Source organism: Lachnellula hyalina, assembly GCF_007821495.1.
Source record: "Lachnellula hyalina strain CBS 185.66 chromosome Unknown contig00086, whole genome shotgun sequence".
Classification (NCBI taxonomy): domain Eukaryota; kingdom Fungi; phylum Ascomycota; class Leotiomycetes; order Helotiales; family Lachnaceae; genus Lachnellula; species Lachnellula hyalina.
In genome coordinates this window covers 44,376-66,099 of record NW_022157200.1, presented here as the reverse complement: position 1 = coordinate 66,099, position 21,724 = coordinate 44,376, and the positions used below count along the sequence as shown (strand labels likewise).

The 21,724-nt window shown below is 49.5% G+C and overlaps 11 protein-coding genes across 11 annotated transcripts; 5 read left to right on the top strand and 6 right to left on the bottom strand.

Moving 5' to 3' along the window:
* Window positions 1-73: 73 nt before the first annotated feature.
* Window positions 74-785, bottom strand: Exosc1 (Exosome complex component; the record flags this gene model as incomplete). The annotated part of the gene is made up of 2 exons (XM_031150274.1): window positions 74-244; window positions 306-785. The coding sequence occupies 2 exons, from the start codon at window positions 783-785 to the stop codon at window positions 74-76; spliced, it is 651 nt and encodes a 216-aa protein (XP_031004551.1).
* Window positions 786-1,087: 302 nt separating this feature from the next.
* dak1_0 (Dihydroxyacetone kinase) lies at window positions 1,088-2,915 on the top strand (the record flags this gene model as incomplete). Its single annotated transcript, XM_031150273.1, has 2 exons — window positions 1,088-2,363; window positions 2,416-2,915. 2 exons carry the CDS (start codon window positions 1,088-1,090, stop codon window positions 2,913-2,915), a joined length of 1,776 nt encoding a protein of 591 aa, XP_031004554.1.
* Window positions 2,916-3,348: 433 nt separating this feature from the next.
* smd2 (Small nuclear ribonucleoprotein Sm D2) lies at window positions 3,349-3,997 on the bottom strand (the record flags this gene model as incomplete). Its single annotated transcript, XM_031150272.1, has 4 exons — window positions 3,349-3,412; window positions 3,551-3,808; window positions 3,888-3,920; window positions 3,978-3,997. The coding sequence occupies 4 exons, from the start codon at window positions 3,995-3,997 to the stop codon at window positions 3,349-3,351; spliced, it is 375 nt and encodes a 124-aa protein (XP_031004553.1).
* A 339-nt stretch (window positions 3,998-4,336) lies between these two features.
* hibch (3-hydroxyisobutyryl-CoA hydrolase, mitochondrial) lies at window positions 4,337-5,831 on the top strand (the record flags this gene model as incomplete). The annotated part of the gene is made up of 2 exons (XM_031150271.1): window positions 4,337-4,393; window positions 4,449-5,831. The coding sequence occupies 2 exons, from the start codon at window positions 4,337-4,339 to the stop codon at window positions 5,829-5,831; spliced, it is 1,440 nt and encodes a 479-aa protein (XP_031004549.1).
* An 845-nt stretch (window positions 5,832-6,676) lies between these two features.
* ams2 (CENP-A multicopy suppressor protein) lies at window positions 6,677-10,641 on the top strand (the record flags this gene model as incomplete). Its single annotated transcript, XM_031150270.1, has 4 exons — window positions 6,677-6,803; window positions 6,865-7,452; window positions 7,473-9,347; window positions 9,398-10,641. The coding sequence occupies 4 exons, from the start codon at window positions 6,677-6,679 to the stop codon at window positions 10,639-10,641; spliced, it is 3,834 nt and encodes a 1,277-aa protein (XP_031004548.1).
* A 476-nt stretch (window positions 10,642-11,117) lies between these two features.
* On the bottom strand, window positions 11,118-11,527 carry ssb3 (Replication factor A protein; the record flags this gene model as incomplete). Its single annotated transcript, XM_031150269.1, has 2 exons — window positions 11,118-11,185; window positions 11,266-11,527. 2 exons carry the CDS (start codon window positions 11,525-11,527, stop codon window positions 11,118-11,120), a joined length of 330 nt encoding a protein of 109 aa, XP_031004563.1.
* A 1,187-nt stretch (window positions 11,528-12,714) lies between these two features.
* On the bottom strand, window positions 12,715-13,698 carry yml6 (54S ribosomal protein, mitochondrial; the record flags this gene model as incomplete). Its single annotated transcript, XM_031150268.1, has 3 exons — window positions 12,715-13,394; window positions 13,447-13,567; window positions 13,618-13,698. 3 exons carry the CDS (start codon window positions 13,696-13,698, stop codon window positions 12,715-12,717), a joined length of 882 nt encoding a protein of 293 aa, XP_031004550.1.
* A 159-nt stretch (window positions 13,699-13,857) lies between these two features.
* Window positions 13,858-15,186, top strand: MRPL35 (54S ribosomal protein, mitochondrial; the record flags this gene model as incomplete). The annotated part of the gene is made up of 2 exons (XM_031150267.1): window positions 13,858-14,383; window positions 14,432-15,186. The coding sequence occupies 2 exons, from the start codon at window positions 13,858-13,860 to the stop codon at window positions 15,184-15,186; spliced, it is 1,281 nt and encodes a 426-aa protein (XP_031004540.1).
* A 1,143-nt stretch (window positions 15,187-16,329) lies between these two features.
* Window positions 16,330-17,440, bottom strand: LHYA1_G005318 (putative sugar phosphate/phosphate translocator; the record flags this gene model as incomplete). Its single annotated transcript, XM_031150266.1, has 3 exons — window positions 16,330-16,689; window positions 16,817-17,224; window positions 17,321-17,440. 3 exons carry the CDS (start codon window positions 17,438-17,440, stop codon window positions 16,330-16,332), a joined length of 888 nt encoding a protein of 295 aa, XP_031004541.1.
* Window positions 17,441-18,439: 999 nt separating this feature from the next.
* LHYA1_G005317 (uncharacterized protein) lies at window positions 18,440-20,751 on the bottom strand (the record flags this gene model as incomplete). Its single annotated transcript, XM_031150265.1, has 2 exons — window positions 18,440-20,335; window positions 20,410-20,751. The coding sequence occupies 2 exons, from the start codon at window positions 20,749-20,751 to the stop codon at window positions 18,440-18,442; spliced, it is 2,238 nt and encodes a 745-aa protein (XP_031004532.1).
* Window positions 20,752-21,002: 251 nt separating this feature from the next.
* Window positions 21,003-21,383, top strand: LHYA1_G005316 (uncharacterized protein; the record flags this gene model as incomplete). Its single annotated transcript, XM_031150264.1, has 2 exons — window positions 21,003-21,036; window positions 21,160-21,383. The coding sequence occupies 2 exons, from the start codon at window positions 21,003-21,005 to the stop codon at window positions 21,381-21,383; spliced, it is 258 nt and encodes an 85-aa protein (XP_031004533.1).
* Between the last annotated feature and the right edge of the window lie 341 nt (window positions 21,384-21,724).

Sequence of the window (21,724 nt, the reverse complement as noted above, 5' to 3'; positions counted from 1 at the left end):
GTGATATCCGACCATTCGACGTGGTATATTTCCCAGCCCCAACTCCATGCGCTATGCAATTTATAGTCTTCTATCAAAATGGTTTCGCAACCTTCCGGCTCTCACTTGCTCCCGTTTCAGGGTCCTTGTACTCTTTCCAGCTAACCGGATACATCGAATTGCCAGCCTCACTGGTCGCCATGATAACACCCAGATTATTGCTTGCTGTCGAAAGATAGTAATTGGATTGATCGCCCAGTGAGATCTACCAAGCATTAGCATCCACCACCACCTTTTAAATAAACAAAACCGTGAAAAAGACTTACCACAACAGCCCTCACAATATCCCCCGGCCTAAAACTCTCAAAAACCTTCACCTTATCCTTCTCCGTCGCCCTAACATCCTGCGCGCGTATCAAGCCCTGCCACTCCCCATCCAGCACCGTCTCACCCACAACCAATATCGCGACGCTCGCCTGTTTCGGCGTGATTCTCGTAACTCTACACAAGACCGTGCTGTTCACTTCAGGCAGAATCTCTTTCCCTTTACTTCCCCCATCTTTATCTTTCGCCGATGTTATGTCGCGCTCGATCGAGATGGTGGGCAGGGGTACTGGAGCTGCGGAGGTGATTTTCGTAGGGCGTTTCTGCGGACCTGCTGGTTTGGAGGGCGCGGTGGTGGTGATGGGTCCAAGGATTGAGGCGTACAGGGAGGCGTGGAGGATATGTGTGCCGGGGCCGGGGAGGTATTCAGAGATTGCTCCTAGGAGCTGGCCTGGGACGGCGATGGGGAGAATTTCAGACATTGTGCTTTGTGGTGGGGGAAGGGGGTCAATGAAGTACCTAGGTAGGTATTGGAGGTGGAGTGAGGTTGAAAAATAAAGTGAGCTTTTGGGGTAAACAAGGAAGGTTGGCCGATGTGGGGCACTACGGTTTGACAGCGGGGTAGCACGTGGGATTACAGTACATGCACATGCTGGCATGGCCTGACGCTCATGCATTATAACAGGAGACGCTGACGTTACTGATAATATAAAAAGACAAGTTAAGTCTGCAGTTTTCACATCTTCAATTCTCAATATTCTACCAACAAATACACACCGCCATCATGTCAGCCAAACACTTCATCAACGACCCCGCCCACTTACTCTCTTCAGCTCTCCAAGCACTTACCTTTACAAACCCCTCTATCGCCCTTGACGTCACCAACAAAATCATATACAGACGCCCCGGGTATGCTTCCCAAGTCTCCATCATTTCCGGTGGAGGAAGCGGCCATGAACCTAGTTTCGGAGCGTTTGTTGGGGATGGGTTACTCTCTGCAGCAGTCGCGGGGACGATCTTCGCTTCTCCGTCGGCAGAGCAAATCAGGAGAGCTATCATGTCACGAGTTGATGGCGAGAAGGGGATCTTGGTAACGGTTATGAATTATACGGGCGATGTGCTTAATTTCGGCATGGGGGTGGAAAAAGCCAAGGCGGCAGGACTACAAGTTGAGATGGTGGTAGTTGGTGACGATGTTGGGGTTGGAAGAAAAGCAGCTGGGAAGGTTGGACGGAGAGGAATCGCTGGAACAGTGCTGGTTCATAAGATTTCTGGTGCGTTGGCTGCACAGGGGGCGAGTTTGGAAGATGTGTATAAGGTGGCGAAGTTGACGGCGGATAATATTGTTAGTGTTGGGGCAAGTCTTGATCATGTCCACGTACCAGGAAGAGCATCCCCCGATCCGAATTCGGAGGAAGTTTTGGCGGATGAGGAGGTTGAGATTGGGATGGGCATTCATAATGAGCCGGGCAGTGGAAGGGCGAAGGTTGATCTTCCTGAGATGGTCAAGAGGATGCTTCTACAGATGCTCGACCAGAAAGACCAGGATCGTGCTTTTTTGAACGTCAATTCAAACGAAATTGTCTTATTGATCAACAACCTTGGAGGCGTCAGTGTCCTAGAGCTCGGAGGCATCACAGCAGAGGTTGTTAATCAACTGGAAAAGACCTACAACATCAAGCCTGTGCGAATCTTAGCCGGAACATACATGACAAGTCTTAACGGCCTCGGCTTCAGCATATCTATCCTTAACGTTGTTAACACGAATATTGGCGGACCAAGCATGTTGCAGCTACTAGATGCTCCATCCGAAGCAGCAGGCTGGGCAGCACCAATCCGGAAAGAGAGCTGGGAAGCAAAGTCGAGCCAAACAAGAGAAGATTCAGCTTCAAGTAGCGAGGAAACTAAGCCAAGTGGGCTGAAACTCAACCCCGAGACGATGAAGACGGTCTTAGTAGCAGCGTTAGAAAGAGTCATTGCAGCTGAGCCAGATGTTACAAAATACGATACGATTGTCGGTGATGGCGACTGTGGTATTGGCTTAAAGAGAGGCGCCGAAGGTTTGTTTCCTTCCCCAAATTGCAGTTGGCATTACTAACAGACTGAAAACAGCTGTTCTAAAACTGATCTCAGACACGAAGCTTTCCGGCGACGCAGTTCTCGATCTCTCCAAGATCATCTATGTTGTGGAGAACACAATGGACGGGACCTCAGGAGCACTCTACGCCATTTACCTCAACGCCCTAGTCCACTCACTCCGGCAAGCCTCAGCAGGAGACGCAACTCCCAAGGTCTGGGGTGCAGCACTAAAGCAGGCCTCAGAAGCTTTCTCCAAGTACACACCTGCACAGCCTGGAGACCGAACGCTGGTCGATGCGCTGCATCCATTTGTGGAGACTCTGAACAGCACTGGGGACGTGAAGAAGGCTGCAGAGGCTGCGAGGAAAGGTGCCGAGGGGACCAAGGGAATGAAGGCTAGTTTGGGCAGGACGGTTTACATTGGTGGATCGGGGTTTGAACAGGTGCCTGATCCTGGAGCCTGGGGACTCAGCGAGTTCTTCCTTGGGCTGGCTGAAATTAAAACGTCGGAGCCTGGATATGAGATGATTTGAGAGGTGAGTAGTTTCATGAGAAAATGATGAGCTTGTAGTATGACGAAAACTCTAGTGTAACAAATAATATGAGGCATGATTTACAGCGTTGTGGGACCTTCATACATCTTCTAGCAAAATGGACGACAAGGAAAGTATTCGGAACGAGAACTCAGATACATTCCCTCACATCAGAACAGAGAGCAATACGACGTTCATTACCCGCACAATTCCCTTGAATCACCAGGTCACCACTAGACACACGAAGCCGGGGGGCAGGTTTAGCTTTTATTCCGGCGTAGCTAGCAATCAAAACGTAGCTACTAGACTCTCTCGATCCATCACTCCCTGTAAAGCATCCCAGATTCATAGACAAAGTGATATTCTTATTCAACCACCAACTCTTTTCAACGCCGTTGTCTTTCTTGCCATTTATTTCCAGAGAAACCCACTGCTAACCCTCATAAACCTTCCAAGTTACCTCAAATCGACCGTTCAGCTCAGAAGTACCAAGATGACTGAATCACCTCTCAAGAACCTATTCACACCAAAGTCAGCCCAAATCCTCAACATTTCCCTTCACAGCAACACCCAAGAGTTCATATCCCCCATCTCAAACCCGATTTTCGTTTTCTGGGCAGTGTCGGTGTACTCACATCTTACTAATAAACCGATCCTTATTGACCGCCCTACCCTTCTTTCCCCCGCTTCCCCGCGGCGTCTCCGTCCACATCTCCTTCACATTCTCCAATACCATATTGCAATGCCGATCAAACGCCTTGACTCGCGCCAACAACTTCCTGTTGTTACGGCAGCTGATCAGCACTTGTGTGTGCGAGCGTACTGCGGTTTGCAGGATAGAGAGGGGCCCAGAAGTGAATTCGTGTTCTTCGAGTTGGGCGACTTCGAACTCGCTGTAGGGGTAGGGTTAGCTAGGTAGATTGGGGAAAGGAGGGGTGGTGGAATTGGAGGGGCGGGGAGGGCATGGCGTACGTGAGTTCGTTGCGGGGTTTGTTGAGAAGTTCGCTGGGATGAATATGTTAGCATTTGAGAGTGTATGCATTTATTGGGAGGGGAGCATACGTGATCTTTGCGTCCGCCATTTTGTCGTTGTCTTTGCGTTGTCCTTGACACGCGCGCTTCAACTTTTCGTGCAGCCTTCTACTCAAAAGTTAAGCTTGTCGTTATGCTACCTCACCTAACATGGTTTAGCGCCAACCTTAAATTCTCAAGTCTCAATTGAGCCTTACCGACTCAGGCCGAAACTTGACCCGAGGTCGACTGATAAAATAGCTTAAGCTCGGTATTTACTCCGCACTCTTTTGTATTACTCACCGCACCTTTTCTTTGGGGTCTTTTCTTGTACTTGATTCTTTTTCTTGATGTTTGCAAGGTCATTTGTGGGTAGAACGGCGGCGGTACGCTGTGCTTGTTCGAGAAAGATGCCGCTCACAGCTAAGGTTATGAATCCTGCTTTTACTGGCAGCACCAAAGCGAAGGTTCATGAGCTTCCTACTCTGAAACTGTCGTACCGGAAAACTGATGAACTGGCAGATGTCTACCTCAGAAGCACCCGAGCAGATCAAAGAGCTACCCGGCGACGAGAAAGAAGACGTGCTTTTCGATACCCTGTTCGGTCTGCGGACAATCGAGCTCAACCGGCCCACAGCACTGAACGCCCTTAACGGATCGATGGTGCGGAAGATCGTGCCCCGGTTGCAGGAATGGGCGAAATCGGATATGGCGAATGTGGTGGTCATCAAGGGGGCTGGCGAGAAGGCATTGTGTGCCGGTGGAGATGTGACAAGTCTCGCAAAGGACAATAAGCTTGGGGAAGAAGGACAGCAGCGGTCAATCGATTACTTTGCGCAGGAATACAAGCTCGATCACCTTATTGCTACATATACCAAGCCGTATGTTGCTATTATGGATGGGATTACGATGGGCGGAGGAGTTGGGTTGAGTCTGCATGCGCCGTTTAGGATAGCGACCGAGAAGACGCTTTTCGCTATGCCAGAGACTACGATTGGATTCTTCCCGGACGTGGGAGCTTCGTTTTTCTTGCCGCGGATGGCGGGCTCTACCGGGACGTATCTTGCTCTTACGAGTGAGAGGCTGAAGGGCGTTGATGTCTACTATGCTGGAGTTGCGACACATTACATCCACTCGACTTCCTTGCCTGCTCTGGAACGCCGTCTCGCTGAACTGAGGTTCAAGGATTACCATTCGTTGGATGAGCGGTTGGGCCTCATTGATTCTACCATTGAGGAATACACGACCGGGCTGCCACACGACCAGCCAATGCTTCTCAGTGGCCCATTACGAAAGTCTATCGATGCTTGTTTTAGCGCAGATACCGTCGAGGAGCTTATTAAAAGACTCAGCAAACAGGCGGCGAATAATAGGTCTAACGCACAATGGGCCGAAAAGACTCTCCTCGCTTTGAAGTTGCGATCACCAACGAGTCTACATGTGACATTTCAACAGATGAAGCTGGGTCGGAAATGGTCCATCAAGGAGGCTTTCCAGCGAGAACACCAAATTGCGTCCAAATTCATGCGTCATCCCGATTTCACCGAAGGAGTGCATGCGTTGCTCATCAGGAAAGATAAATCACCAGCTTGGGCGGAGCCATCCAAGCTCGAGGACGTGAAGGATCCTGCTGCTCTCACGACACCATTTTTCGAAGTCGAGGAAGGTAAAAGGTTGAAATTGCTTACCGAGGGAAACTATAATGAGTATCCTCATTGGCGTTTCGGCCTGCCCCATGAGAGCCAAATCGAGGAAGTCGTCAAGAAAGGAAGTAGGACTATTCCGGAGGTGGTAAGCTATTTTGTCAGGGAGAAGCGAGGCAAGCAAGGCGTAAAAGAAGTTGTGGAGGAAGTGTTGGCAAGACGTGCCTACTCTGCCGAGGGTGGCAAAGCTGCTTGGTTGTGATCGAGGGGCATTGATTGTACGATACTGTAGTAAAGTGGCAATACGGAGTATCGGATCTTGACGGAGATAGTCGATGTTGATATGTTGCCGGTCGCAAAAAGATAATATGAACAACTAAGGGGAAAGACATCATGTGATTTAAGGGGGTTTGAGGCATCAGTCTAAAGCGGGGCTGAGTCATGGGAAGCGGGGGATTATCCGTGTTATGCCTGCCGAAACTATATAAAGGGAAGCCGCCCCCGCCCGAATATGATTCATTTTCATCGAGCTGGTGTGCTGCCTTTTCGTTCTCACATCAAGATTCTGTTTACGGAAGACGAAAGCGACCTTTAGCGCCAATATAAAACGTGGTTGCCTCATTGCATCCTGAGGCATTAGCTAGCAAAGAACCTCGGCGCTAAAACGGGATACGCTAATCCGTTTGGCGATCCTCCCCTCCTGCGCGACGATTGGTCAATTTTGATCTTTAATCAACAGACATACAGACAACTCAGCAATCGTAAACGCCCTTACTTCGATACAACTAATCATTGTGTTTCGATCTTCCTTTAACAGGCCCTTTCAGCTTTAGTCCTCGGAAAGGGTAGAAACTCATTACAGTACAGTCTCTGGATCCATTCTTCTGCTGTCCCGTCGCGTAACCTGCGCGAAAACGCGAGGGCCATGTACATTTACTAGCTAGCCACCGCATTTCAAGGTTCTCTTTCACTTTGACCCTCTTTCAACGACTCCACCGCGCCAAACTTCCTTTCAATGACTTTACATATTTTTCCATAACAACGAAGGAGCTTCACGACATCTCTAAATCTTTCAATTCTGGCATTGCGGTCAGTGAAAGGCTCGCGATGTCGTCTCCAGCGGGGATGCCCCAGGGATTTGCTCCTCAATTGCCAAGTGCAGAGTCTCAAGGGTCTACGGCGAACATGAACAGCAGTGCTAATGAAGATGGGGTTTCCGTCAAACCGATGAGGCGTACGTGTTATCACTTGAAATAATGTGGAGGTCCAAGTACTAATCCATTCTAATTCTACAGTCAAAGTCCTATACACCTTCGACGACCAGAACAAGACCAATTGCTTGGCACGATGGCCTCCTGTTTTGCAGGTCCAAACTGTCGCCATGGACGAGACAACCTCAATCGGAGTCATCGAGCTAAAGACCTGTATACAAGCAATTGTTACTTGCAGTCCAGAGCTGGTAGCTAGACTAGGCCAGGACTACACCGTTTACGCGTACGATTACTCCGAATATGATAACCCTCTCGTGGGACAAGGCATGTTATCTTGGGCTCTAGCGGCAGCGTCTACATCCCCAGATGTGCCTGCTCACCAGTCGACCAAGCTTGTTACTGGACGCGTTTGCAAGAATATCATGGGGCTTTTTTCGAATGGTGTGAAGGAGACTTTGGAGGTCAAATTACGGCTTGTACCGGTTCCTACGGTGCTACAGAGCGAATATATCTCGACTATGGAGAAATATAGGGAGTTGAGCAAGGTCATGCCAGCCGGGTTTGACCCCAATGAATGGACCTCCTTCCTACAGTCGAATCCGAGTCTTGGTCAGCTGGCAAAGGCCACACCAGCACCAAATCAACCAACGCAAAGTCAAAGAGATGGTTCTAGTATGGATCTCTTCAATCAGCTTCTCAGTCCAAGTCTAGAGCAACAATCGAATCCGAACGTGTACGACCAACCCCCCAAATGGTGAATACAGGGAATGAGAGCCAAAATGAAAGTGCCGGGCCAGCCAAGAAGGGATCACGGCCTTCGTCGAGAGCTGCTGTCAAGAGGCCGAGAAAGCCGCGTCAGCCTAAAAACATTGTGTCAAAGGGTGGAAACACTTCTGGGTATGAAGAGGGTACAGATGGAGATGATGGGCCACAACCCAAGAAGAGGGCAAAAATCACCAAGACGGACTGGAATAGTAAATCAACCATCGGAGCAGCACCAGACTCCCTTCGAGTGGCCGCTAGCACTGCCGGATCCTTACGGCTCTTCAGACCTATTGCGATGAGCCCCGTACCCGGTGTAGGCAGCCATCTCCAGGAAATACCCCGAGCACCTACCCCAGTACCCAGAATGGCGAATCAGCACTCACATCGTGATCCTGATAAACCTCCCCCGCAGAGTTCTCTCCGCCGTAACTCATTTCTTGAGCATTCCCAAATAGAGGCGCCACGTCGGCATGTGTCGCCATATCCACCTCTCGAAAACCCAGAAGATCAACCTAGATATTCTATCGAATCGGCAAATGTTTCACCTGAACGAAACCCAAGCCCTTCGGATACGCCTCCTGATATCGGTTCCTCACCACCTGTAATGAGAACTAGAGCCCCTTCTATGCGATCTAGTCCGCCCTGTCCTTCTAGTCCTGTTCTACCTCAAATGCCACGAACGGACTCTGGATTCATGAGTGGATCGCTGGAAGACCTCTTTGGAGAAGATTACGGTGCGCCAATGCACCCTGTGAATGAAGACCTGCCTGGACATGCCGTTCCCGATTTCCATAAGCATCAAGCTCCTACCCAAATGGCACCGCATGAAGACTCTGGGTTCTTTATTGAATGGGAAGAGCCTGGTCCGATGGAGTTATTGCCTACTAAGATGCACATCCATCCTGCTCCAGTCCGGAAGTCTACACCCAAACCGAGAGCCTCGTCGAAAGCACCTAAACCTCGAGCTGGGAGCGTCATGTCAGAGGATGGACAGCAGTCTCTTCCGCCATTAAGAAAAGATAGCTGTGCTATCTCTCGTCCTCCATCGCAGCCGCAGCAGAATCCACAGCCCTCAGTTCTGTCTCGCCCAGTTTCTAGGGGCTCACAAACTAAAAGTCCCGCGCCGCAGCAGAGAGATCCTCGCCCAGACCAGGAACCCAGAATTCAATCTCGACCAGGCTCACGGGACTCTCAAGGCAAGACTCCAGTATTGCAGGATCGAACTTCTCAGCCACCTGAGTCTAAAGCCCTTGCCCAGAATCAAGACCAGGCTACTAAACCTCCTTCAGTGCCTCGAGCACGGGCCGGAAGAACAATGAGTCGTACAGCTTCGATGGGAAGCCTCCATCTTCCAATAGTTCCCGCAAGTGATCCAGCAATACCTCCCTCCGGACTTCAGCGGTCTCAAACATGGTCTGAAGCACCCATAACTTCCATGTCCGCAATAGCACAAACATACCTTCATGACCCTGCATCACAAGATACAGAGTACGACAAAGGTTCTCTGTCCAAAAAAGCGTCAATAAGGCATAAACTAGAGCAGGCAATTGCGAAAGGGGAAATGCCTCCATACTGCAGTAATTGTGGAGCAATCGAGACCCCCACCTGGCGGAAGGCTTGGTATCAGGAACATGACGGAAATCCTGGATATCACGATTATTCAGAAGCTGCAGGCAGGGTGACCTGTATCAACGTACTTAACCGCGATAGCGACGGAAAACCAACGTCTTACCAGCTCATCAAGAAGTCTTTAGGGAAGGATGACAGCGTCGAAGACTACAAAGAATTTCTTCTATGTAACCGTGAGTCTGAAGATCGCATATTATTAAAGATCAACACTGAAAATTTATAGCTTGCGGGATCTGGATGGCTAAATACAAAACACAACGGCCAGAATCGCAATGGGTCTCTTACCAACCCGTTCCAAGAAAGGGTGCAGACCCTCCCCCTAAAAGACAACGACCTCCCAAGAAATCACAACAGAACCCTAGTCATGGGATACTTACCTCGGAAGCCAATTTCCCCACATCAGACGCCAACTTCCCACAATCAGAAGCCAATTTTCCCCCTTCAGATGCGTACCAAGGACAAGGTGCTCCGACAGAGGGTAATTCTCCGACCGAAACGGAGATGCAGACAGAATCAATGGAGCTCTCTGCGGGCAACCACCGCCGGCGATCGACTAGTAATCAACCATTAAAACGAGCGTTGAAGGCAATGACATCTGATGCTGCCTCGGCTGCTTTGGCCCGAGCCATCCAATCGAGCCCGGGGAGATGGCATGGGACCCAACAAAGCCCGATTGATGTTGAAGATCAATTGGGATCTACTAGAAGATTACTCTTCCCGTCACCGAGAAAAGACGGGTCACCGAAAGTTTTGGGAGAGGTGATGACGAATGTCGTACAAATCGCTACTGATTTACGCCCATTGAACAAAGAAGCACTGGTAGCACTTATTGAGGCGACCGACAAGGAGAACTGTCCTCCGGGCATCGAGGTCGCCGATGCTGATGCTGAACTTCTAAGACTTTTTGAAGAGGAAGTTGCTCGACCATCGACGCCTACCCAGAAATCGCCACCAACAAATCCTTTCAAAACCCCGACCCGGAAGACCCCAAGCCACAGACCAATCACACGAAGCGTCTCAAAGTCCTCCCGCTCACAGAAATCGCCCAGAGAACTACTATTTGCACCCACCCCCTCCAAAACGCCCATTTCTCTCCGACGCTCACCGCGCTTTCAAAATAACTTCGAGTCTCCCTTCACAGCCCGACTAAACCAAATGATGTCGGAAACCAATCAATCTCCCTCGCGTGCACTCGAATTTAGCAGTCTCCCCAACCTACCGAACCTGATGGCCAATGGCACGGAAATGAATTTTAATCTGGAGGATTTCTTCTCGACGGATGTCCCGATGCCGAGTTCGCCGCCGAGGATTTTCCAGCTTTATGAGGACCCTATGGTGATGCAGGATATTGATTGGAGTGAGTTGGGAAATTATGATGGGGGTGAGGAGGGGGAGAATAATGGGGTTGTAGTTAAGAAAGAGCTGGAGAGCGAGGTGGAAGGTGCGGAGAAGACTGGGGAGTCTTGAAGTGTTGCAGAGGGCAACAGACAGCAATAGGAGGGCCATGTTTTTCATTGTATTGCATTCCATAGCGTGGTGTTGGATCTGTTTCTGGGTATATCAGGGCATCTTACAACATGGCGTCTGAGCATTTTAGGAGGCGAAGAACGAATTTCAGGCAAATGATAGCTATGATAGGAATGACCTATCTATAAGCAAATATCAAGAAGATATCAACAAGAAGCCTTGGTTATTATAACGTTAATTCTCGTGATTCATTCGTTTTGCAAGTGTTGTATGCCACCCTGCCTAGAAGCCCATATCATATCATAACACGCCCAACAAGTGGTCCACGTCCATTCTACAGCCAAAAGTTATCCATGCCATATCATCTTTATCCATCCAGCTCTCACATCATGTATGTGATATCCCATCGCGCGCCCACTAGACACATATTTTCTTCCCAATTCTCTCTCACACAAGCAAGCCACTCCGCCCTTCCTTCAGTCCGAGTAGAAGATCTCCTTATATCGATGCGTAGCATCGACCAGCGCCTCTGCAGCCGCAAAATCTACATCCCAATCAACATCAGCATTTGTCCTCCCATTTATCCCTTCTTCATCATCTCTCCAGTCAGTTACTTGAACTCACCAAACTCCCTCTCCGCCCCAAAATCCGTACTCTGCAGCACCCGCACACTCAAATCCCCCTGCACCTTCCCCACAATCTCCACCGCGTGTCCGACGCTCAAATGCGCATCCCGGTTCAGGATCGCTGTGACGGTGCCCTGCGCATCTATAGTTGCGGTTTCGCCGCGCAGTTGTGTGACCCGGCCTATGAGGCGGATGGTGCGGTTTTGGAAGGCGTCGAGATGTGGGGCTAGGATGCGGGGCGTGGAGGGGGTGTCTGCCATTTTATCAAGAAGGGGGGGTGTTGGTTTGTTTGGGAGGGGATGGTTGGTGGATGGGCTGGGAAGTGGAAGTGGAAGTGGAGGGGGGGAAGGCAGGAGAGGGGAAATATTCAGAGGAAGACGCGAAGGAGACGCGTCGTTGAGATTGGTCAGGTGCTCAATACGGTACGCTGGGAAGATAGGGGGTGCAGATTCAGGGTTAGCGAAGGCAGGGCGCGCATTAGTTGTTGCGGAAGCAGATTTCTAATTCTTCGAGGTTTTGCCTTCATGAAGATAGGTATATAGTATGTTGAAAGATCTCAATAAGGGGAGATGATTTTTTTTAGGAGGGGGGGGGGGATTCTGAGGTATTGTGAGCTTCTACCTATTCAAGCTCACCGAGGAAAGCTCTGAATGATTGGCCAGTGACTACAATTTATCGCTGATATAGGTAACAGTGTGGAAGAAAAAGAAGTTAACATGGATCGGAGTAAGCATCTAATTGATCTGCTTAAACAACCCTTAGGTAGTTGAATGACCTCAATTACAAACTTTGTCAGATATTCGATACTTGGCACATTAGCACCGAGCAAAAGGGCTAACTGGATGGTTTAGAATTCTCTTCTCTTCTCAATATTCAGATATTTGATCACATATCATAAACCTAAACTATATCGTTGTTCTGCCATGTTTATTTATGCCCAACCTGTTCCAAGTGGCATCCAGGATCTGATTTGGCAATGGAAAGTTTGGAGAATGGAAAGGAATCGGTAGCTGAAGCATCTTTGTCTGAAAAGGTCTTAGAAATGATATGGCCATAAAATAGAATCTGGCAATGTTTAGCTTACGGATTTGAATTTCGAGGTGATGGCCTGCAGAAGATGGGTTATGACTTTTCTGGGTTGTGAACGCGCTGTGCTTTGATTTTCTTGAGATTGTGGGACGTATCCAATCCACTTTACCCCTTTTCGTCCTGGGCAAAAAACGTACCAACGTTCCAGGCTGAGTGGTGCATTCAAAAGCTGCTACGAATGAGTGCCGCTTTTTTCATCCTATCAACCGCGAGCTTCCAACATATGAGATACTAGTGCCCAGAGCATGTGAGAAAGTCAGGCGAGAATGTGAGACTATCGTAATGCAAAATGTAATCAGTAATATTGACATTTTATACAGATCAGTTGTGTCTCTCTAATACAGCTAATATACAATACCTATACAGCAGCTCTAACCTTTGACATCAGATCACTCTGATGATCCTTCAAGAACCTATCCAACGCCCCCTTCTCAATAATAATCCTCCCCAACTCCAACAGATCCTTCACGTCAACCTCATGCTCCATCTTCACCCTCCCATCCTCCCCAGCATTTTCTAGCGCCTTGTACAAATTCTCGCTTTCCCCAGCCGTAATTAACAAGCTCCTTCCATCCTCCTTTCCCCAACGATTATGCTTAAAAATTGACTTCACATACTTTGTACCCGCCTGCTCAAGCTCCATCCCATCCTCGCAAATGATCAAATCTCCCTTCCTGTACCGCCAGCTCAGCGCCGTGCGCCACGCCAGATCATACATCTTGCGCGGCAGCTCAGTGGAGAAGTCGCGAGGGCGAGGACCGAAGACCTTTGCTCCGCCTTTTAACATGGGCGATTGCTTGGTGCCTAGACGCGCCTGACCCGTTCCTTTTTGTGGCCGGATTTTGCGGTGCGAGCCGTGAATTTCCCAGCGGGTTTTCGTGTTGGCTGTTCCTTGGCGTGTGCCATCACCTTCGAAGACTACGGCGCGGTGCAGGATGTCGCGGCGGAGGGGCAGGTAGAGGTGTTTGCTCGAGTATGATTCGAATCGGATGGGCTCCATGGTGGGGAATTTGTAGATGGTGGTTAACACTGTGGGTGCTGTGGAATATATTAGCTACTGGGCAAGAAGAGAGACTAGAGTGGGACATACGTGAGAATGCCTCTGTATTTGCAGCATCTGGGAGGGATGTAATGTCATATTCTGGGGATAGCCTCGATAGTAATGAAGTCTCTGTTGCCATTGACCTCGATAGTCGCGGTGCAAGACATTGCTGCAATAATATATTAGCTTAAATCTTGGATGTCGAGGGCCAATGCATACCGTTAATGGATCTTTAGAGCTTCCAAATGCTCGCAGAGTCTTCGCGCTCCTTGAGAAGCTCTGCAAACCCTTTGACGCCATGATTGCTGTGTTTGGGTTTCTTCTTGGGTCGGAGGTTGTCGTCAAGAAAATGTAGCGGGAAGCGGAGCGGGAAGTGAAGTTCTCGGTGAAACCTTTTTCCGACATTGGACAGCTTCTAAAAGATTTCAGGAAAATCAATCACAACTTCACCATCCAACAATGTCTGCATGTCAGAAGGCCACCAGGCCATTGGCCAGATGTCTGCAGAATACAAAGTCACTGCCCCAAGCTACCAGAGCAGTTCGAACATTTACGAGCTCTACGCGCCAAAATGAGGAGGTTGCCGTCGAGGCCACGAAAGCACCAAAGGTCTGGGATCCGGAGACAGTCACATCTAGAAAGGGAGAGAGGGCATTGATGAGGAGTGGTGTCATGCCAATTGGTTCGAGACGTCGTCGTGCTGCTTTACAATTCTCCGACAACATCCCCTTTGAGCAGTTACCGTACCAATGTTTCCAAGAAGCACTCCAGGTTCTGAGGGAAGATAGGACAGAGAAGCTGGAGCAGATCAAGACCGAAAGGCTACGGATATCGAATCTGATGGCTCAGGATGCATCGAAGATTAAGGGAGGAGAGGTGCAGAAAGAGAAAAGGCTGGATAGTATGAGGAGGTATCTGGAGAAGTTGAAGATAGATGCGGATATCAATGATCCCCTGATCAAGAAACGATTTGAGGACGGAGATGGTACGTGAGATCTGGTGAAGAACTAAATCCAAATGCTGATTCTTGCAGGTGATATGAACAAACCCATCTACCGCTACCTAGCAGACAAACAATGGCGAAAGTACCAACGACTGCTCATCCTCCAGCGTATAAAGCAATTCAGCGTCGTCCCCGACGTCCTCCCCCATTTCGAACCCACGGCCGATGTGCGTCTAGCTTTCAGAACGCGCAGTGTGCAGCACGGGGAATTCGTCGATTCCCGAGTCAGCGAAGTCCCCGCGCGGTTGAAGGTACAAGTCTTCGATAAAGGAGAGAGACTTGTCAGCATCGTAGTGATAGACTCGGATGTACCACTTGCGGAAAGTGAGAACTTTTCATCGCGCTGCCATTATCTTGCCACAAACATCCCGCTTTCTCCCGTCATCAACTCGATACCCCTATCCAAGATCTCAACCGAGTCAGTGGTAGTACCTTGGTTGCCACCTTTTGCACAAAAGGGATCGCCCTATCACCGCTACTCGGTCTTTGTGCTACAGCAAAAGGCAGGCGAGACGCTGAACGTAGCGGAACTTAAAGAGAAGGTCCAACAAGACGGTTTCGCCCTGCGAAGTTTCCGGGACAAGTACAAGCTCGATCCTATTGGGATGAGCATCTTCCGCAGCGAATGGGATGAAGGAACTGCTGGTGTTATGGAGCGGGCAGGCGTTGAAGGTGCGGATATCGAGTTCAAGAGAAAGAAGGTCATAGCTCTCAAGCCAAAGCAGAAGGCGAGGGGTTGGGAGGCAAGACATTCGAGCACGAAGTATAGGCAGTTGTGGAGATGATGTGTATGAAGTATGGGAGGGTGTATCATATTTGTACTATGTAATGCAGCGCCAGTGTTGGACGGATAGAAGACTCTCAATGTACATGTTCCATGTATGCCTGCCAGTGTTGGGTAGCCTGCCCTTCTGTCTCCAGAAAAAGATACCTTCAAGACTATCCCAGTCGGATTTTTCTTATACGTCAAATGTATATATCTGCATTTTGAAATTCTATTCTGCTTCACAATCTTCATAATGCAAGTCTTCATTCAGCCAGATTTCAATACTATAATTACAGGTGGTTATTCTTAGCATGCATCATTAATTCGATGCCTCAGTGAATGCCAGTTACAGCGGAGCGAAAGAAACCAAAAGCCATTCTTTCAATGATCAGTTCATCCATGCGCTGCACCCCCTCAAGGCGAACAATCCAGATAAGAACATCTACACTTAGGTGGTGTTTGCGGTCCAAGTATTCGTCGACACACGTCGTGTTTTTGGAAATGAATAGGGTCAATTAAGACCTCGATGAATTAAGCTCAGGAGCTTCGGAAGTGGGTGTCAGCAGCAGTCTGTCCTGTCTGATCAGACTAGCAATGTCAAGGGGTTCTGCCAAGTCAATTTGGATCAGATGTCTGCGTTGAAGCATGGCAGCGTAGATCGAGTCCACCGCGTCAATGTGAACAAGAATCAGCAAACATCACTCACCTATCGTCATTTCTTTAACCGACCTTGCTTAGTCCGTGTTTTACTCGGGGAAACCTATACTTGACCAAAAATATACTGGTGTCAAATTTTGATCTTAAAAGGAAGACAGAAGAGGTTTCATAGCTTGAGCGAGAGATTTTGAATCACCGAGTGATAGTCTAGTCAGTCTGAGCCACCCAGTATGCGAACGGCGTCTCATTTTAAGATACCTAGGAATAAGTGATAGGGGAGAATGTCCAACCATATGTGGAAAATTGGAAATTCGGCCGTATTTGCATTGAACAAAAAAGGAACTTTTAGCCTAGCTGCTTCTTATACCAAGTATTCGACGTCGTTTTTCATACTTAGATCAAACTCCCAACTCCAGCTATGCGTTGCCATATGCTAAACGCAATCCATCTATCTGTGTAATTACAAACAACACCAGTAAATCAACATCTAGCTTTTGCCTCTCTCTCAATAAGGAGGTAATCGTTCCGTCAAAAACGCCGGCACATTCCAGCTCTTGACCGCGAGACCCGTCACACACAGCGCCAGAACCGCGGTATACATGATAATAATCATCACCTTCCTGACAAACCTCGGACTCGGCAGGATCTCATCCCCATCGCCCCACATCCTCTTGGCGGCCGCGCAATAAGTAACGATGCCATCATACCCAACGCCGAAATAAATAAGTCCAATGGTCGCAATGGCGTAGCCGAAGAGTTGCAGAGGCGTTATGATGGTGCCCCAGAAGATGACAGAGGCGACTACAAGTAGGATGTTTTTGAAGACGCCGCCGAGGATCATTACGAGGCCTGAGGTCTTTCCAATCTGGAGAATGTGTTAGTTGGTTACCTAGTTCGCAGGGAGGAATAATGCAAAACAAAGAACGAAAGTAAAACTCTTGAACTTGAATATTCTTTTCCAAAGCGACGAGTAGAAAGCATTCCATTCTTACCAAAAAAACACTCGCGACATTCAGCAAAAAAGCCACCGCCGCATTACACAACAACACCCCAGCCCCAACCCTCCACACATCCGCCAGCCCAAACTCCCCCGCCTCTGTCGCCGCCGCCACGAGGAAATTCATCGCCGTACACACCGGCGCATAATAATACAGCGACACCAGCGGATCCATATTCTGGCCCTGTCCGCTCAGCAGAATCTGGATCATGATGACTTTGATCGATTCCGAAAACACCCCGCCGGCCTGGTACAGGAAGCCGATCCAGCTAAACCTGATCTCGCCGAAGCTTGCCAGCGCGACACCGAAGCCGATGGCTAGAACGTTGATGAAGGTTTTTAATTGCGGGCTTTCGACACGGAAAGCCCAGGATGTGAGGAGTACGGCGATGGGGGCGCTGGCCTATGGTTGATTATTGGGTTAGCGGGTTTTGGAGAAGTTGGGTGGGGAGGGGGATTCTTGAGTGAAAGGGAGGGAGAGGAAGAGGTAGGTACTTACTTTGAGCATTTGGATAAATGCTACGCTGAGGTATAGGTATGTTTGGTTGCTGCATACTAGACTAGCGCTGTATAGGACGCCTATTGGGACGATAGCGCGCAGGTAGAGTTGCGCGGTCATCTTTACTTTTTTGCGGTTATCTAGCAAGTTGGTGGTACGGGCGAGGACCTGGGTCATTATCGTAGCGAAGAAGAGGTGCCAGCATGTTAGGATTGCAGCTGTGATGTTGTTGGTCAGGTGATGCTGTCTCTAGATGGAGGAGAATGGGAGGGGAGGCGTACGATAGTCTGCATATTGGTTTAGTATGGAAGATATATAAGTGGGAAGGGAGTTACACACGGAATCCTTGATCAGATAACAGATATTTGTTGAATAAGATCGTGATGATACTGAAGAACATCCAGGCTCTAGGCACGTGTATTGGTGAGTGAGGGTTCTATAATCCTCCGCTAAAACGACCAAGGCACAAGCAAAATCTACCTTACTTACCCAAAGTAGAATGCTGGATGAGGACCAGCCTTTACCGGCTTCTCTTTTTCAGTAATTGGCAGCATTATGCCTATTAGTTACCATAAGTAAGTCGAAGAAATCCCCTTCTTGTTGAGAAGATAGGAGGGGACCTCGGTAGAGACACCGGGCTTGGCTAGCAATATTGAGTTGCATGTAGCTTACAAGAGAAACGAAAAGCCAGGCTGGCAAGAAAGCTACAAACAAAGCGAAGATAAGTATGTAAATGGTACAAAATATACAAACGAAGAGCGGTCTGCTAATAAACAAGGAGACAGCACTTGATGTTCCGTAGATGACAGGTTAGCGCTGCCACACGCTAATGTTCGAAGTGGAGAAACGCTAGATAGTTTCAGGTGTAGTGTCCGCATGGGGAACCTGATCGTGTTCGTGATGTTTTAGCGCGATGCCACAGAAATCACTACCTATATAGCACTGCACTCCTGAACGGGAACTACAGGATAACAAATGTTACAGATGATTAATATCTTGTAATAATTCTTGCATGTCGTTTATCGACATTGTCAAGCGTGCCATCTCTGACCTTATGATCTCCTGAGCATGGAGCCAATGCCCCGCTAGTCATACAATTATCGTACATGGCTACCCACGTCAACGTCTTGACTCCCTCCTGCTATCACGGCTTCTGCTTCGCTTCCTATCATGATCACGGTCATCCCGATGTCTGTCCCGATCGTGATCCCGACTTCGGCTCCTTCTGTCACGTCTATCCCTGTCCCGGTCACGATCCCTATCTCGACTCTTATCCCTCCGACGGCTTCTGTCCCTCGAACGAGATCTTTTCCTAGCCTTCGTATCATCATCCCTCGAACGTCTGCTATCCCTGTCCTTGCTCCTCGACCGATCACGACGTCTATCAGTCGTGCTTTCTCGTCGACTTGCACCAGGTACATAGCGATCGATGCCAGGGGGACTGGTAGATCTCTCAGTGCGACTCGGTCTCCTATCAGTAGGGGATCGCGACCTGCTCTTGCCAACTCGCGATGATCTCTCCCGGTCACGCGGCCGAGAAGGCGGCGCATCTCGATCATCATCTCTCCTACTCCTAGGCGTAGAAACAACAGCAGCAGAGCCACTATCCTTTTCCTTCTGCCTATCCCGTTCATTCTTCCACTCATTAAACATTGGAAGCGGAAGCCCCTTATCCTGAGCTTCCTTTCTCGCTGTAGCCCATTCATGAGCTTCCTGCTCACGGTCCTTAATGCCTTGCAATTTGATTGCTTCGGCTTCTTCTCTGCTGAGAATACGAGGACTGTAGGTGCGAACACCTCTATCTCTATCCCGACGATCGCGACTTCGGCTACGTGACCGGTAGCTTCGTCTCCTGTCACGAGAGCGAGAACGACTGTCTCGCCGACGATGATCTCTACTATCGTCGCGTCGGCGACGGTCATCACGGTCTCTGCTGTCCCGCCGATGGTCCCGACTGTCCCTGCTACGATGGCGAGATGATGCTCGATCACGGCTTCGGCTTCTGTAACGGCGTCTATCTCTATCGCGGTCCGCATCGGTTCTTGGTAATGGTGTCTTGAAGCCCTCCGCATCAACTTGTGCTTTTGGTCCAGTAGGTATCTTTTTGACTTCCGTGGATTTATTAGAGATAGGCTTTATTGCAGAGGCGGGCATAGCCTTGCGAGGGGGTGGTGCTAGAGATGCATCGACCTCTGGTTCCAGTTGATATCTTGGTCGTTGATCAACCCTTCTGCTTTCCGTCAAGAGATTCTTCAAGGCTTCCTGCTCCAATCTCTCGATCTCTTCTTTTGTGAGCTCGGTCTTTGGCGTATCCTTGATATCCTTGATGTCCTTGTTGTCCTTAGCTTGACTAACTGAACTCCGGCGGATAGGCTCATCATCATGTCTCCTATAGCGATCATTTCTATCCCTATCACCCCGTCGATCATCGCGGTCCCTCTCTCGCTCACGTTCTCTGGCTCTCTCCCTGTCCCTATCCCTATCCCTATCACGATCACGATCGCGTTCCCTCTCTCTCTCCTTTTCTTCCTCACGCTCACGTTCGGCTTTACGTCTGGCTTCCCGCTCAGCACGCCGTCTTTCCACTTCCGCTTCAATTTTCTTCTCTTCCTCTTTCCGCTTAGCCCTCTCAACCCTCCTCTTTTCATCCGCAGCCTCGCGCTCCTTGGTCCTGAGAGCCTGTCTCTTAGCCTCCCTCATCTCGCGCCTCTCCGTAGCCTCTGCAGTATACTGATCATCCGTCTTGCCACCCCTAGCTTGTTCCTCAGCAGCAGCTTCAGCACCAATATCCTCAGCTCTCAACCCTCTAATCCCCTTTTCAATCTCCGCCAAATGCTTGTCCAACAACGCATCAATTTGCGCCTCGGCATCATGATATGTCCCCGCACGCTCAACAGCCCCTTCAATAAGCAGCGTAGCCTTTCCACGATCGAGCTTCAGCAATTGTTCTGGGTTTCTATCGAGCTCCGCCTCCGCAACTTGTAGTAAATTATCCTTGAATGAAGCTTCGAAATTCTATACATTAGCGCAACCACAAATTAGCACAATTAATCCTTCCTCAAGCCCCATGAAACCTGAAATAAACTTACACTCTTCTCCAGATCCTCCCAAACGCTCTTACGCAGTGAATCATAGCCCCCCTTCTTCTTAAACGTATGCGCCAAACCCTCCACCGCCCCCCTCTGCGCGCTCGTCAGCGGCAGATCGCTCGTCTTCAGTTTTTTGCGCCCCGTCACCGGATCGCGATCGTGCGCGTGCGGCGCCATCTTGTCTGCGAGAGGACTTCGACTCCAAGGAGGAGATGGCAGGTTTGCTGTGAAGGGGTTGAAAGGTGTTCCGTCTTCATTCTTTAGACGTCTACCAAAGGAGTAGCGCACGCGGGCCCCGCTCTTGCCCGTGGGCGAGATGAAGCCTGGTGGAGCGGACGCCATGGCTAGGCGATTGGTCGGAGTGGCGTGGAGTGGAATTCTTGGCGGCACGAGATACTCAAAGAGGAAGTGAGAGGCGCTTAGTCATTAGCGCAGCTTCAAGCTTGAAGCAAGAGCTCCACCTTGAACTTCAACGTCGAGGTAGATATTAAAGAGATACGCATTGCGGACGAACAAAATACCCGCACAGTCCCTACCCCCAATTGCGAGCGCGGAAACTCCCATCTACACATACAAGCGCAAACTCCTTCACAATGGTTCACAAAGTTCTTTTCTGGACCGGCTTCGGTATTTCCCCCATTACATCCGCATCCGCTCCGTTCCTCTCCTCCCTCCCCCTCTTCCACCTCAATTGCAGCTCCCCCAAATGCACTCACACTCGAACCCGCTAATCCATATCCGTAACACCAGGCATAGCCGTCAACTTCTGGCGCCTCGGCATCGAAATGCGACCCTTCTTCAACCGGGGCTCCCTGTGGGCATACCCCCTCTACGGCGGCATCGGCGCGAGCTTCGGGTACTGGCTTACGGGGGTGGAGGGGAGGCAGCAGGCCATCTTGGCTGAGAGACGGCAGAGCTTGCTTGCGAAGAGGGCGAGGAGGGCGGAGAGGGCTTTGGAAGAGGCTGAGGCGTAGAGATGGGGAGATGAGAAGATTACCAATGGCTTGTGTATAAAGATGGGGTTTGGAGGGGAGGGCAAAGAAAGAAAGAATTGAAGAATTATGATATTTTTTTACTGCTGGATTGATGTGTCTGTGATATTGAGAGGGGAGACTATTACTATGGACCGTATAACGTCTCATGTGATGTGGGGTGAGTAATTATCCGCCGCTCCAAAGTTCGAATTGTAACTATTGGGATAATGGGCTGTATCCCGACCTTTGTAATCATGTGATCCAGCTTAGTTATTTGCTTAGTTAGTAAAAGATGCATATTAGCCTTTACCTATAATACTATACTAAGCATTATCTACTAG